The sequence below is a fragment of the Gossypium hirsutum genome, chromosome A12 (genome assembly GCF_007990345.1).
Source record: "Gossypium hirsutum isolate 1008001.06 chromosome A12, Gossypium_hirsutum_v2.1, whole genome shotgun sequence".
Taxonomy (NCBI): domain Eukaryota; kingdom Viridiplantae; phylum Streptophyta; class Magnoliopsida; order Malvales; family Malvaceae; genus Gossypium; species Gossypium hirsutum.
In genome coordinates, this window is record NC_053435.1 from 91178294 (window position 1) to 91195179 (window position 16886).

At 32.7% G+C, this 16886-nt stretch overlaps 2 protein-coding genes across 2 annotated transcripts; one reads left to right on the forward strand and one right to left on the reverse strand.

Annotated features, from left to right (window-relative positions):
* Positions 1–7160: 7160 nt before the first annotated feature.
* On the forward strand, positions 7161–9333 carry LOC107898966 (chlorophyll a-b binding protein 7, chloroplastic). The gene is made up of 4 exons (XM_016824544.2): positions 7161–7635; positions 7976–8199; positions 8337–8851; positions 9103–9333. Exons 1-4 carry the CDS (start codon positions 7580–7582, stop codon positions 9118–9120), a joined length of 813 nt encoding a protein of 270 aa, XP_016680033.1. The 5' UTR covers positions 7161–7579; the 3' UTR covers positions 9121–9333.
* On the reverse strand, positions 9103–11408 carry LOC107898975 (uncharacterized). Its single transcript, XM_016824554.2, has 2 exons — positions 10830–11408; positions 9103–10168 (listed from the first exon to the last, which is right to left on the reverse strand). The coding sequence occupies exon 1, from the start codon at positions 11160–11162 to the stop codon at positions 10866–10868; it is 297 nt and encodes a 98-aa protein (XP_016680043.1). The 5' UTR covers positions 11163–11408; the 3' UTR covers positions 9103–10168; positions 10830–10865.
* Between the last annotated feature and the right edge of the window lie 5478 nt (positions 11409–16886).

A 16886-nucleotide genomic window follows, 5' to 3' on the forward strand; every position in this document is an offset into this window, starting at 1 on the left:
TGAGTTGAGCCTCAAGACACGTTGAGGTATTTTCATTTTCTGTTTTCAAAATTCAACTCATATTGCGAGAAATGAGTTGAGCCTCAGGACACGCTGAGGTATTTTCAATTTCTGCTTTTCAAAATTCAACTCATATTGCGAGAAATGAGTTGAGCCTCAAGACACGTTGAGGTAATTTCAATTTCTGTTTTCAAAATTCAACTCATATTGCGAGAAATGAGTTGAGCCTCAAGACACGTTGAGGTAATTTCAATTTCTGTTTTCAAAATTCAACTCATATTGCGAGAAATGAGTTGAGCCTCAAGACACGTTGAGGTATTTTCATTTTCTGTTTTCAAAATTCAACTCATATTGCGAGAAATGAGTTGAGCCTCAAGACACGTTGAGGTAATTTCAATTTCTGTTTTCAAAATTCAACTCATATTGCGAGAAATGAGTTGAGCCTCAAGACACGTTGAGGTAATTTCAATTTCTGTTTTCAAAATTCAACTCATATTGCGAGAAATGAGTTGAGCCTCGGGACACGCCGATGTATTTTTAGTTTATGTTTTAAAATGACTCATATTGCGAGAGGTGAGTTAAGCCTTTTAATTTTTGTTTTTCAAAATTCAACTCATATTGCGAGAAATGAGTTGAGCCTCAAGACACGTTGAGGTATTTTCAATTTCTGCTTTTCAAAATTCAACTCATATTGCGAGAAATGAGTTGAGCCTCAAGACACGTTGAGGTAATTTCAATCTTTGTTTTCAAAATTCAACTCATATTGCGAGAAATGAGTTGAGCCTCAAGACACGTTGAGGTAATTTCAATTTCTGTTTTCAAAATTTAACTCATATTGCGAGAAATGAGTTGAGCCTCAAGACACGTTGAGGTAATTTCAATTTCTGTTTTCAAAATTCAACTCATATTGCGAGAGATGAGTTGAGCCTCAAGGCACGCTGAGGTATTTTCAATTTCTACTTTACTAATTCTACTTTTTCAAATCAACTCATATTGCAAGAGGTGAGTTGAGTCTCAGGCCACACGCTGAGGTCTTTTCAAATTCTGTTTTTAATTTCTGTTTTTTAATTTCTGTGTTTCAAAAAAAAAAATCAACTCATATTGCAAGAGGTGAGTTGAGCCTCAGGGCACGCTGATGTATTTTCAATTTCTACTTTTCAGTTTCTGTTTTTCAAAAATCAACTCATATTGCGAGAGATGAGTTGAGCATTTTAATTTCTGTTTTTCAAAAATCAACTCATATTGCGAGAGGTGAGTTGAGCCTTTTAATTTCTATTTTTCAAAAACCAACTCATATTGCGAGAGGTGAGTTGAGCCTTTTTCTATTTTTCAAAAATCAACTCATATTGCGAGAGGTGAGTTGAGCCTTTTGCAAATTCTGTTTTCAAAAATCAACTCATATTGCGAGAATGGCTCACGTGCTGAGCTATTTTCAATTTCTATTTTTAATGTCTAGTTTTAAATAGTCAATTCATATTGCGAGAAATGAGTTGAGCTCAGGATCACATGCCGAGTAAAGAATAAAGATTGGACAATTGAACAAAATTTAGTGCTTTTAAGTCTTTGCACTATCCTTGTTTCACAATGATACGCAAAGAGGGGCAGTTGTAAGCACTAAATTTTTGTCCGACTAGAGTTTGTGTTTAACTTTCAAAATTTCAAAAAAAAAAAATTAATTAAAAAATAAAAATTTCATTTTGACCCTTAAACTTTCTTTAAATTTCACTTAGACCCCTAAACTTTCATTAAATTTCATTTTAATCCTAAATTTTCTAAAAATTACATTTAGCCCCAGAAGTTTTGCTGCATTTGCGATTTGGTCCTTCAGACAAGTTACGTGATTTGGGGCACCCACTTCCCAGATTTTCAGGCCATAAACATGGGTGGCTGCTCCTTCTTCACCCACTACCTGCAAACAATGAGAAAGAGGACAAAATTTGGAGCTTTTAAAAAGAAAAATTGAAGAGAAGGGAGGGGGATTCCACAACAAAAAAAAAGCAGCAAAAAAAATTAAAAAAAAAGGAACAGCAACGAAAGCTTTCAAATGGGCCGATCCCACACTCATCGCAACCGCACCCACGCCACCACGACCGCCGCGCCACGTCCATCGTTGCCCTCCACCGAAGTCCACCCTAGAAACGAGCAAGCATAAACCAAAAGAAAGAAAAACAGTAGCAAAAAAGAAGGAACAACAAAGAAGAAGCAGGAGAAGAGAAAGAAGAAGCAGGCCTAAGCAGCATTCGGCCCAGCGCCAGCAGCAGCCCACCCGTGCAGCTCCAGTCCAGCAGCAGGCCCAGTGCAGCAGTCCAGCAGATTCGGCCCATTCCAACAGCCAGCAAGCCCAGTCCCTTGGCAGCCCAACAACATCAGCCCAACAGGAGAAAAAAAGGTCCAAACAACCCATAACTTTGGGTTTTGGTAAATTTTTGTTCTTTTAATTTTGCTTAAATATTTAAATATTGCATCGTTTTTTTAATATTATTGCATATTTTTAAGTATTTTTATTTTTTATGTTTCTTAATTCTATTTTATTTTAACTTTTAGATTCGAATAATTTTGATGCATAAGGAAACGAACCGATTTAATATTATGTCATCGAATTCATCGCTATGTTGGGTGAATATTGATGGCTCGTGTTAAATATGAGACGCCCTTTTTTAAAAAAAAAAACAAAAAAAACATTCAAAAATTCTCGTGTTTTAAAAAAAAACGAACGAAATAAATAAAAACGAAAAATTCTCGTGTTTTAATAGGATCACGATTAAGTATTAGATTCCATCGGTTTGACACTGGTTCTTCGATTTCATTGCCATGTCGGGGTGAATATCGTCGATTCGTGTTAAATACGATATTTTTAAAAAAAAAATTTCTCGTGTTTTAAAATTTTCTAGTTAAAAAAAATTTCTAATTTTCGTGTTTTTCTAAAAATTTCTATGTTTCAAAAATTTTCGTGTTTTCAAAATTTTCGTGTTTTCAACAATTCTCGTGTTTCACAAATTCTCGTGTTTTAAAATTTTTTATGTTTTTAAAAAAAATTTGTCGTGTTTTTTAAAAAAAAAATTTGTGTTTTTAAATTTTCGTATTTTCAAATTTTTCGTGTTTTCAATAATTCTCGTGTTTCACAAATTTTTGTGTTTTAAAATTTTTTATATTTTTTTTAAAAAAGATTGTCGTGTTTCAAAAATTTTCATGTTTCTAAACTCTCGCGTTAAAAAAAAATCTTCGTGTTTTCAAAAATCCTCGTGTTTTTAAAAAAATTTCCGGTGTTTCAAAAATTCCTGTTTTAAAAATTTCCGTGATTTTTTTTAAAAAAATTCTTATTTCTAAAATTTTCGTGTTTCAAAAAATTCATTTTTAAAAAAAAACTGTTCTTCAAAATTCTTCGTGTTAAAAAAAAATTCTCGTATTTTGATCGGATCGCGATTAAATTTAAAATTGAACTCGTGTTTTTGAAAATTAGGACAATGCGCGTTTAACGAGATACCAATTTTGGGCGTCGCGAGGATGCTAATACCTTCCTCGCGCGTAGCCGACTCCCAAACCCTAATTTTCTCTGGATTTTTACGTGGACCTAAAATTACCTCTTTTTTAGAAAAGTTTAAAAATAAATTTTTCTTCTAAAAAGAGAATTTTGTAGGTGTCCGATCACACCTAGAAAAAAGATCGGTGGCGACTCCTTTTTTCAAATAAAATCGAGATTCAGTTTTCAAATTTACAAAATTACATCGACTAGCGCCCGTACCTGAAATTTTTAGGTCGCTACATCTATCAACACAATAAAGGCTTTACCTCAGCATTAATAGAGCATTATGACACATTGACAATTGGCTTTGCCACAACTTAAGACAACATATCTGGAGTGATTGCAAGCTCTTAATACAATATGAAAATCAACCTTGGATGGTCCAAAGTAGTGAGCAAAAATCAACAAAAGAATCGAGTATTCACCAAACTAGAGAGGACGACAACAAAATCATCCCTAAAATCACTAGTAAAATTAAGGCTACATGCATAAGTAAGAAAAAAAATGCTACAAAAGCAAACAAAAACTTCTAAAACTGAAAACTTATTAAACAATGAAAAAAACAAACAAAAAAAATATAAACCTCAAGACAACATGGGTCCAAATCGACTTATGAAATCATTTATTATTTTGAAATACTCTCAAAATAGAATCATATTAAAAACCTGAAGAAGAGCCATCCACTTTTCAAGAAAAATTACTGATGGCCGGTGGAGTTTTAGCAAACGATAGGCATCATCATCTGTCCATCACAACTTGTGAAGACAACAAAGTACCTACAAAATAAATCTGCAAACTGAAAAGAGAGAAAACATGTGGAGTGAATGAGAAGAAGAAAGAAATAAAGGGTTGGTTGAGGGAGAAAAAAGCAGGCGATAGCTAGCCGGGTTGGCACCACCGCTAGGCAAAACTAAGGATAAGAAGCAAACGACTTGGAGAAAAAAAATAGAAAAGTATCTTTCAAAAAGATTTGAATTATTTTTTTATTGAAAATACTGACTAAAACGTTATATTTTTAAACATGGTAGCTCGCATGGCATACCACATGTATCTCATGCTATTTTTCTGAACTTTTATATATTTTTTAATTTTTTAATTTTAAATTAATTGTTGATATGTCATATAAAACAAATAGTGTCATGTCAACATGAATTACACGTAGACTATCATACAGGTTGCTATGCCAACGTCGTTTAAAAAATAATAATGTTTTAGTCAAAATTTTTATTTAAAAAAATTAACTCTTTTTAAAAGATTAATCATTAAATTTATCTAAAAAAATTAAATTAACAAAAATATAAATATTAATGTCTAAAATTGACATTATGCCTTTTATTTTGTTGTTATCACATATGATTCTATCTTAATATAGTCATTCAAGTTTATTACGCAATAAAATTTTCTACTTTCACTTAATTGTAATTATATCGCATAGGTTACATCATTGATTGTCTATGGTGATATATTTAAGTTGGATTTCTATAACAATTATCAACTAATTTTAAGTTGAATGTTAGAGAAATTTGAGGGTGATGTATAAAAGTTAGGGTTGAAATATGGTTAGTAGGCGACCGCGATGCCCACTACACCGTGCAGTTAGGGGAGGTTGCATGTTGTTGTCTAAGTGTGGCAAAAGATCCCATGGTGGTTCTTGCAAACACTCATCAAGCTGCATAATTGGTCACTAATGGCTTTCGATTGAAAATAATATTAATCATTTCTACGTCTTTTTCTGTAAAAATGGTCTGCTACTGCTAGCTAGCATGTGAAAATATGAATGCTACAAAACACAGGCTGATGAAGAAACATTATCATTTTTGGGGCCAAGGTATCCGACACAACAATAATCCCACTTTCTCGAGAGTTTGGCAAAGTCCATTCTAACAATCAAATGTGCTATTATGTACTATCTTTTAACAATATCTCTTGTTTCTTTCTCCCACACTTCTCAATGATGCTTAAGGATGTAAGGATTGAGACCAAATATTGTGCCATCAGTAATTTATGGATAATAATGATTCAAAATTTTTTTTTATAAAAAAAAGTCATAATTAATGTATATTCTTGTAGTTTTTAATAATCAAATTGAATATCACAACTTATCTGAATTAAAAAAAATTAACTAAATATAATTAAATAATATAAATTCAAACTAAAATAAAATTGAAACGAAATCCAAATTGAATATTAGAGTTTATAATATTTTAATTTTTGTGAGTCCTAGGGAAATCTAGAGGACCCCTAATCTGATCATATATATAATTAGTAGTAGTAATAGACAGCACATGGCCGCCTTTAAGTAAAAAGAAGGGCATGAAAGCCGTGTTCCCTTAGTGAAGGGATTTCCTGTTCCAATCAAACATGCTTTGATATTGTTGGTAGACCTCAAACAATTACTAATTACATTTTGGAGTTATTTGAATGCTGAATAATCACGTTTGCTTCCTTAAAAAGAGCTATAACACATTCACATACTCTTGGGGTCAGCCATCCCCATGTGAATAAAAGGAACCCCCCTAACTGTTCGTCATGCAGATGGGAAAAGTGTGGCCACTTAGATGCTGGTAAGTCTACCAAACTTCTAATTCCTGGTCGGTTAACCTTGTGGGGTTGCAGATTGTCGATGATTATGTTGATTACATATAGATTTCGACATCATTTCATTATTTCAAGTCATTGTAGATATTGAAATTTAAATTTTAAATTGAATAGATATTTTTTAAAGATGATTATCTAAATTAATTTGGATTCACCAATGAATTATAATGTGACCTGAAATTTGGAATTTGGTGACCCTTAAAGTCGAGATGGTATAAAATTGATGGGATTTGTACTTTTGGGAGATTGCACAAGATTTTCAAAGAGATTTTCCAGGGAAGAAAAAGGAATAGTGTTTTAGGGGGTATAGAAGGCAACAAGCAAGTTGATTGATGGAGACACATAGAATATGTGGCTGTGGGCCTTAGCTTTATCTATATTTCAAACTACACCAATTGGGGGGTTATGATTTTGCCCAAAGACGTGCAGATAAGATCCAATCTGTGCCTTACTGGCATGCTGATTTTTATTTTTTTTTAACTTTCTTTTCTTACCAAACAATTAAGGATCATTACATCTTTTTCTTTACCATAGAAATAGGTGATATGGATAATAATGAAACGTAAAGGATTTAGCTAACCAGATTTTTGGTTGTCAACTGGGTTGATTTTTCGTTTTTGATCAATGGTTGAGGGTAATTTTAAATGGAGATTGTGAGGCCTGAAAAAAGGCTGAAAAGTAAGTCCATTGACTGAGAAAAGCAAGGCGGCCTACCTAGCCCAACTGCACTCTAGCTTGTGCTTTTAGGATTAGAGTATGGACTGTTTGGGTTCTAAAAGTTGGGTCACAACCTATTATATAGAGATCATAAGCAGGACAGGTTACTTTTAAAACCAAACCCTATCAATGCATGGATTCTGACAGCATTTTGTCATTTAAATAATAATAATAATAATAATAATAAAGGACACAAATGAAGAGTGTACATGCCCTTTGTTTGACTTGCTTCATATTACCGTTCATATCGATCTAGAAGGTAGAGTTTGATTAATTGAATTTCAATTAAATAAAACTAAACACTTGTAAAGTTCTCCATTCAAAGATTTAAACAATTGTAAAGTTTTCTGCCATCCCACCTTGGTTTAAGGAAAAGCCATTGCCCTGGATGACATATTACTAGTACCCAACGATTCTAATATCAAACATGGGGGTTTGTTATTGTTTAGGACAATGAAACCAGCCTAAGGTACATTGGCATGGATTTTTGTTAGATGTAAGAGCCACACAAACATGCAATGTGAGCCACCAAGTTTGAGATTTTTGCACCCAATAAGCTCAACAAGTGGAGGCAAAGGGGCTTTGATATCAGATTCTGGTTGCCACATGGCAAAGCACTAGCCAATTGGGCATCCACTCTCCTATCCATTATGATAAACCCCCCGGAATACATTTAACAGATTTCAATATCCTTGTCTGCCACAAAAACCCCCTCAATTCCCCCACCTCATTGTAGGCAAAATGGCCACTGTTTGTGCTTCTTCTGCCGTTGCAGCCGTTGCCATCTCATCCCCCAGGCAAGCTCTCTTTCCCTTATTATTATCAACCTATTTTCGAACAATATAAACCTATGTTATTCAGAATTAAAGTGAGTGTGGGGATATCTAAATATGTGCCGACATGAATGTCAGAAGAAAAATAGTAACATAGTTAACCATGCTAAATGTCTGCACATGTAAGTGTATTAGAAATGATGAACTGGTAGTTAACCATCTATAAGTGATCATGCTACACTGATCGGGTAGGAATTTTCCAGCTATTTACATGTGATAGAATTCTTTGGTTAAAATGGTGTAAACAAAAACTAGAAATAATAGTTGAGGCGATCAGGTTATGATGTGTAAGAAATGTTTACAGTTCCCAGAGGAGTGGATCAGTAGTGAGGACAACAAAGGCTTCTTTCCTTACAGGGAAGAAACTTCGATCAGTCAAAAAGTACACAAAACCAGCAGCAGTCCGAACCGTTCCGGTGTGTGCAGTGGCTGACCCCGACCGACCTCTTTGGTTCCCAGGCAGTACTCCTCCTCCATGGCTCGATGGCAGCCTCCCTGGAGACTTCGGTTTTGATCCTCTAGGCCTTGGTATAATCATGTTTCATCCATTGAATTGAATCAAGTACCTCACAAAGTTAAATCTTCTTTTTTTTCTTTTTTTTTTCTGTATGTGTGTATGTGTGTATGTGTAATATAGGGTTGAATTTTATTTTATTTTTTAACAGGATCAGACCCTGAGACCTTGAGATGGAACGTACAGGCAGAGCTCGTCCATTGCAGATGGGCAATGTTAGGAGCCGCTGGGATTTTCATCCCAGAGTTCCTAACCAAAATTGGCATTTTAAACACTCCATCATGGTACTCTGCTGGAACCGAGGAATACTTCACTGACACCACCACCCTCTTCATCGTTGAGCTTATTTTCATCGGGTGGGCAGAAGGGAGAAGATGGGCTGACATTCTCAAGCCTGGGTGCGTAAACACTGACCCCATCTTCCCTAACAACAAGCTCACGGGCACCGATGTTGGGTACCCTGGTGGGCTGTGGTTCGACCCTCTAGGTTGGGGAACTGGTTCCCCTGAGAAGATCAAGGAGTTGAGGACTAAAGAGATCAAGAATGGTCGATTGGCTATGTTGGCGGTAATGGGTGCTTGGTTCCAACACATCTATACTGGCACTGGACCCATTGACAACCTTTTCGACCACCTCGCCGATCCTGGTCACGCCACCATTTTTGCTGTAAGTTCATCCCCTCAAAAACCAATTCCATTTGTAGTGTTTAGTTTCAGTTTGGATAGATTATTCAATTTGAATCGGTTTTGGTTGAATTATTATTCAAATATGTTCTATTTGGTTATGTTTTTTATTCAGAGGTTAAAGCTTTAGGAGTTAATGCCATATATAGATGCTGTCAATAAACACCTTTACTTTGAATCAAATTTGTTGTCTTCCTAAGCGTTGGACTAACTGGTGTTGGTTGTCCATGTCAGGCTTTCACTCCCAAGTGAGACACAATTAAGAGACAACCTTTAAGAGCGATTAAAATGTTGGGATGACAACGATGATCATACCATTCCTTACGTCGGAAGAAGAGCGGAAGACTTGTAATGTTGTGGGGGAATGTTTGTATTAGTAGAAACTGTAATGCCTCTTTTTGTATTGTAGATGTTATAGTGATGAACAAATATTTGTGTGGAATTAGATGCAATGAATTTTATTTATTCAGGTTTATAAACATTTATGAACTCCAAAGCCCAACAAATGCTGGTAAATAAATCAGCTTTTCTTTCCTTCATTCATACCTACGTACATACATGCATACAGGGATGTGGCGTAGATGTATAAAAAGGTGGTGTTTTTTTTATACAATGTGTAGAACTAGATTCTTTTCTCACCTTTAAATAAAAGGTTAGATTAGATGTGTTTCAATCCACGTCCTCTTACTTTAATAATAATATTGATGTCGACTAAACTAAAACTCAATTGACAAAAAAAAAACCTTAAAATTCTTTTATATTATAATTTATTTATTTATTAAAAAAATAACATTTTAATTATTCGACAACTAAATTTGACTCAATTCATAATATATTAGAAGAACCGTAGCCATTACTAAGAGTAGATTAGGGATGCAAAGAAAAAGGAGATAGGGGGCTTAAGGTGACTGAGAATATTGAGAAATTAGGATGCATGTATTATAGTAGCAATCTGACTTAGTCGCAAAAACCTAGTCCACTATGAAGCTTCCATTATTAAATAAGGTCGGTCATATTATATGCACTTGGACTCTGCCTTGACTTGGTCTCCTCTCTTTCTTTGCTTAAAATTAATAATAATAATAAACAACTGTTATTTCTTTAACAACTTATAACTTAACTGCTAATGTTTTTATAACTCAATCAGATGAAATGGAGTGAATGAGCATCCCTCCCTAATATTTGAGACCACTCAGCTAGTCTGCATTATGTGGATACTTGGTCAACAAAAGCATCAGCTTTTCAGCATTAAGATTTAAGCCTATTAGGCCATTTCAATGTCTGCGCCATCATGCATGCCCTGATAAGTTGCCATGCAACAAATCTTATATTAAGCTCTTCTTCCATAAAAAAAAAACAAATAGTTTAAATAGTAAATATCTATAAATCTTAATTACTAGAGCAACAAGTTTGGCATTCTTGTGCATTATTATATTCCCCACCAAATGAATTTTAGAAACAACTACCAATATCCAAACATCCCACAATGTGGTGCATTATTTTTGCTTCTTAATCTTTCATTCTTCACTTGAATTCGTCAACTTCACTTCACAATATATAAAGAAGAAAAGAAAAAGAACTTTTCAACTATAATTTTTTAATAATTCAAATGCTGATAGGAAGACCCATTTTATATAACTCATGGAATTCGAATTCTTGCCAAGGATGAATTTCTTTACAAATAATTCTCTAATTTCCGAAAAAAAAAAGCACTATAATTTTGCATTAAAAAACTAGTTAGCTTAAGCGTAGTTAAAATCATCAAGAAATACCATACAGGTAAGCAAGCTATAAATTCAGTTTGAAGTTTGATAAGAATCTGAATAGAGTGATTGCAATACAAGATTTTAAGATGCTAACCTCCCCTATCTCTCTCTTCCACTCTCATATATATATTTCACAATAAAATTCCTAAAAATATATATATATAGATCAATTTATAGTAAGCTAAGAGTTCTTACGACTGTCGTGATTCAAGGACAGCAAAATCTCGATAATTAGAAGCTTCGATTGGTTGGTTGACGCACAATGAGTTGGACCGGAATGGGGCGGCCCGTACCTGATCCGCCGCAACTGCTACAAGCCCTGCGACCCGACCCCGAGCAAGTCCGACAACCGACATCGCCATCCGACCAGCGGGAACAAATACACGAGACACGCCCTGTGCCGTTGCAAGTGGGGCATCTCTGGAACGGTCCGGCCATGGGTTTCTGGTCCATGACCGATTTGACAAAAACGGCCCCGGCCAATACACCCAAACCGGTAGCCATCTGGGTCAACACGATGGGAACCATAACGTCTAAAGATGGATAGTAGGGGAGGGAAGGAAGAGATAAAAGGAAAGAGGAAATTGTGAGATCTTTTTCTTGGTGGGAAGAGTATAAAGGAAAGAAGTGGTGTGGAAATTATACACGTATTCGATGCTTTGAGGGTTTGAGTTCTTGACGTTAGTGCTTAGCCGAAATTGATTTTTATTTTGACCGGGTAGCCTAGAGCTTGGGCTTGCGGATTGCCTGACGTTGCTTATTTCCCTTCGCTTCTTTGGAGATGATGGACCGCCACTAGCAATTAAGGACGTCCCCAAATTTTCTTTTTGAAAAGTTTTTTTTTTAAATATCCAAAAGTTTTTTATAGAAAAATGAATTTAAGTAGATTTTTTAAAAAATTACAGGATTAGACCGAAATTTTTTCATAACCAACGACTCCCCACCCCAGCGGCTATTTCAATAGCCGTTTAACCCCATCCAAATATTAGTCTTTATTTTCTATTTAAACCCTTAATTCTATTCATTTTTTAAATCAATCTCAATTAATCTTTCTCTCACATTCTTAAATCTCTCTCAAATTTGTTTGGATGGCGAGCACATTTCGGTCGATCAATTGCAAATGGTAAGGGTTTTTTTTATATTTAATCTAATTTAATTTAAATATTTTGTTGTTATATTGAAATTTGATATTTTGTATTTTTATATATATAATCGGAAGATCAGATTTCAGAAACATATATTTGTATTTGACTTGCTCCTCCAATGTCTTTAATTGAACCACATTGGAGAGATGCATGATTTTTACATGTGGCACGTACGAGTAGGAGTATAAATTGGATGCCACACTTGTAAGCGTGTTGGTGGAAAGGTGGAGACTCAAGATGCAAACATTTCATCTTCCATGCGGCGAGTGTACTATCACACTCGAGTACATGTAGTTACAACTCAGGTTAATGGTGGATTGGCCGATAGTGACTGGGTTAGATGTCGCAGCCGATTAAAAAGATATATGCAAAAATCTTTTAGGGAAGGTTCCAGACACGATTTATAGAGCTCAGATAGATATGAACTGGTTGAAAAGAAATTTTGGTGGGCTCAATGCGGAATTGAATAAAGTTGAAAAAGAACAAAACTCTTGGGCGTACATCTTTATGATTATCAGAAGTCTCCTAATGCATGATAAATAATGAAATCTTGTATATTTAAAGTGGGTGCTAAAATTCTTGGACTTTAGAGAAGCGCACAAACTCATATACACCATTGTGGCACACATTTTGCTCGACAATATGTTAAATAGATTTAAATATTATATTATATTAAAAAAATCTAATAGAAAAGATATGTCCTATATTTGAAGCTTTACTCGGGAATTAATTGGATTTCCCATACCTCACATAAAGAATATTGAACATAAAATCTTAAAGCTCCTTGGACCTTTCCTTACTATTAACTCAAGCTTTCATCTGCCACATTTCCATTATCCTTATATGGTAATTATCTATTAGATATTTTCTAATAATCTTAATAAAAAACGTATATGGATGCATTAATAGATACTTATTTAATATTTAATTTAGTTTGTAATTAAATTAATTATAATGCAACAAAAAGAATCTATAATTTTAATAAATAAAATTATTAAGAGAGAATCCCGAATCTCAAATATAAGATGAAAAAATCAAAAAAAATTCTAAGTCAGGCGGAAGAAGTAGTTAAGATGAAGGCATTATTAGGTAAAGAAATAACAAGAAAAGGAAGAGTTGTGGAAACCTAAGAGAAAAACGCCATGCAACCATTTTATATTTGGACACGTGGGGGTTTTGTGTAAAGAAATCTGGAGATGTGAAAGAAAGAAAGAAAGAAGAAGGCAGCTGTTGGCTCTACTTTATTGGAAATCCATTCTTGCTATACAATGCCAAAGTCGTCACGTTTTTTATGTTTATTATTGTCATAAGTCTTACACAACATTTTACTATTTTTATATCCTATTTTATTTTAATTATTAATTTACTTATTTGCTTAAAATGAAAATTGTAATATAAATATTAGATTGCAGTAGCCATTACGATTTGATATTGTAAAAATTGTGCAAACCAAATAAAGAACATTAAATTTTGTTTACGTAGTTCGGTTTTCCTACATCTGCGAAGCTTAACATAATTAGTAGTTCTACTATCTTTAATCCACAATACAGCAAGTGATTCACACTCTATCACTCTCTCCTTGTATAGGGATCTTCCTTTTGTACTTAAAGATTAGAACATTCACCTCCCCTGAGAACTTGGGCGGTAAACACTCAACAATATTTACAATTCAGATTGCACACTCTCCCAAGATAGTTCCACGATGAACAAATTAGAATGCACTTAATAAGCTCTCATTACAAAACCTAGACAAGCCTCCAAGCATATATAAATTTTCGCTTGTTAACATAAAATCTAAGTTAATACAAAGTAACTCCTTGAAAATAGCTATTATATCAATAAACAATCAAAGCACAATCAATCGTATCTCCAAAATCAACAACACCACCTCGATCAAATCTTTACATTCCAAGCAGTTAATTGATTCACACGAATCCAAACCAATCTTCAAATGTCAAGGATTGATTTCTATAGATGGATCAAAGTAGTTTCAATAAAACAACATATTAACATATCCAAAAATTTTCCTCATTGAATTGTCAAATCAAATAAAACAAACTTTTTTTAATTAGTCCAATAGCAGTTTGTAGTTGACATTGTTGAGTGCCACTCAGTAACTCACTCATTTTGCCTCAACACTTTTTGGTTCTTATGTTTTTTTTTTCCAAATTGAAACTTATGTTTGGTTTCCGTTATACAAAGTGGTACTCGAAATTAACAATGTTAATTTTTCTATGTGGTCTAATGAACATTTGACACGTGGCAATGATGAAAAAATTATCAAAAATAAATTTGTAAAATTATAAAAAAATTATTTTATGTAAAAACTTATAATTTTTTTATCTTCATGTATTTTTTTTTATCTTCTATAAAAGTATACTTTGTAAAAATAATATTTATATTTACATAAGATATAATATTACCTAAAAATATTAGAGTATATTTTGTTTAAAGAAAATGATTTTTAAAAATTGATGAAAAATAGATTTCATTCAACAAAAACATTCGAATGCCAATACGATTTCATGTTTATTAAAAAATATTTTATTTTTAATATGTTCGGCAACTATTTTTTTTTAAATGTATATTCAGAAAAAGTTATAATTTTGGTGTATGAAAATGTTCTGTTTAAATCTTGAGTTGATAAATGCATTTGAGTAAAAACTCATTTAGTAACTATATAATTTGGAGGTAATTATGTAATTTTAAACAAAAAAAAAACTTTTAAATTTAATAATTTAAATTCCAACCATTTGATTTTTCACGTGTGAAATATTTAAAAGAGAACATGAAAAGTTTTTCTAATTTAATAATTTAAATTCAAACCATTATATTTATCTTGTGTCCAATAATTACAAGAGAACATGAAAAAGTTAACGCCATTAGTTTCAGGTAAAATATTGAGTAACAGAAATTTCAAGTTGAACAAAAAAAAATAGAGGTACCAAAATAAAAATCAAAGAAAAAAAATAGGTACCAAAAAGTATATCTATCTTAAAAAAATTAACATCATTAATTCTGGGTATTATTTTGTGTAATGAAAACCGAACATAAGCACCAATTTGACCAAAAAGAACATAAATACCAAAATGATTATTGAAGCCAAATACAAGTATCAAAAAGTATATTTATCTAAAAATTTACAATATTCATAAGCTAAACAAAGTCCCAAAGATGATTATTATGATTATTATAATAATTAGAAGGGTAAACCATGCCAACTTTCCTTAAACTTTTGTTTTAAATTATATTTCAATCACCTAACTTTCAAAATTAACATAATAGTTATTAATGTTATCAAGTTATTATATTTTAGTGACTGGTCCGTTAACTTCCGTTAAAGAGATGACCTGACACATTAATTTAAAGAGTTAATAATTAATTTAATCCTTAAATTATAACTAAAACATTATTTTGATACTTTTAAAAAAAATTAACAATAGTGCTATTTTTTTAAAAAATATTAAAAATTATGATGAAAATATTTAAAAAATTAAATCCACTACCATTCTTTTTTTTTTTAATGGAATCCACTACCATTCCTTATCTTTTTTTTTTCTCTTGAGAAATCAAATCTAGATTTCCATCAAAACAAAATCAAACCCAAGTTGATAAAAGCGACAAATTTTTTTTTTGTGTGAATCACGTTTTTTTATAATAAAAAAAAACTATTTTTCAATACGATGGAGAAACATATTTCCATTTTAATAGAATTCTCAATTTATAAGAATTATCTAATACAATGAGACATTAGCTTTATTTATTATATATATATTATATATAAAACATGTTGAAGATGTTTGTTTAATGCAATTGTAAAAGCACCTATTTTAATAAAATTGTAGTTTTGTTATTATTAAAATACAATTAAATTAAAGGTAAATAAACAAAATCTACTGACTTTGCACTTCCCTTTCACAACAAAGATGAAGAGTTGTTGATGATTTTGGGAGTTTATTTAAATTAAAACTTCACTTTTTTATATTTTGTTTCTTCCATAAATTTAAAACATTATTTTTTTTAAATTTAAAAAACTCATTAAATTTTTATTCAGAATCTAAAAATTTATTTTAAAAATGAAAAACTCAAAAATTGTTAAACCCATAAACTCAAAGGTTAAAACTTCTTAAGATATTAAGCAATAAAATATTTAAATAAGAAAGTCTGAAACCACCAAGATAGCTGAGTTGATCTAAAGCGTGGTCCGAATGGGCTGGGTTCAAAACCCACTCTCCACAAAAATTTTCTACTTACTGCTTAAATGAAGCCTTCCTTTCAAGCCCAAATTACTTACAAGGCTAAGTGGAGATGAGTATACAAAGGGATGCTGGTTACGTAACTCCACAAAGACGACAATTACATAAACCATCTAAAGATTATTTCAATAATTGTTGACCTTTTGCTTCTTTGTTTTGCACTCCATTTCGATTCATATGTTCAATTTCATACTTGGTATTTTGATGGTACCCTACAAGGAAATCTATTTATTCGGTTAATAATTTTTTTTATCCAATCCAGTCAACAAACATCAATTATTATTTCATTAAACATTGGTGATGTCAATTTTGAGGGTTGGGTGAAAGATAGGTCTAAGGTGAACTGTTAATGATTTGCAAGATGGAAAATTTGTCTAAGTCAACAAAATATAACAAAAGAAAAGTTTAAGGGAAGCAGAGTTTATTGAAGGAGTATTCAACGTACCTGGTCAACGTGCTAAAACTGAATATTTGTAGGCTATGTGATACCTCTCTAGAGCTGCTCGGGCTAGTGCCAAGATTCAGCCGTTTGTACCTGAGCTTTTTGTCTCATATTCTGGATTTTTAGATTCCTACCTTATTGTGTTTTAATAACTTGATTTGCTGGAAACTTATAAAAGCTTCTTGCTCCTACATGAAGGCACAAGGAGGATGTTTTGCGTGAGACATTTTGAGCTGTGTAGGTAAGACACCTTTGTGGGTTTTTAGTAATTGGTAAACCTGCTCATTAGTTGAGCTGTTATGCTTGCGTGGGCATGAGCACGTATGTATTGTCTTTCGGTCTAAGCTTGTGTATTTTGGGTATTAACAATAGTCCCCTTAACCAGTTAGTCTGTAGCTGGTTTCAAAGT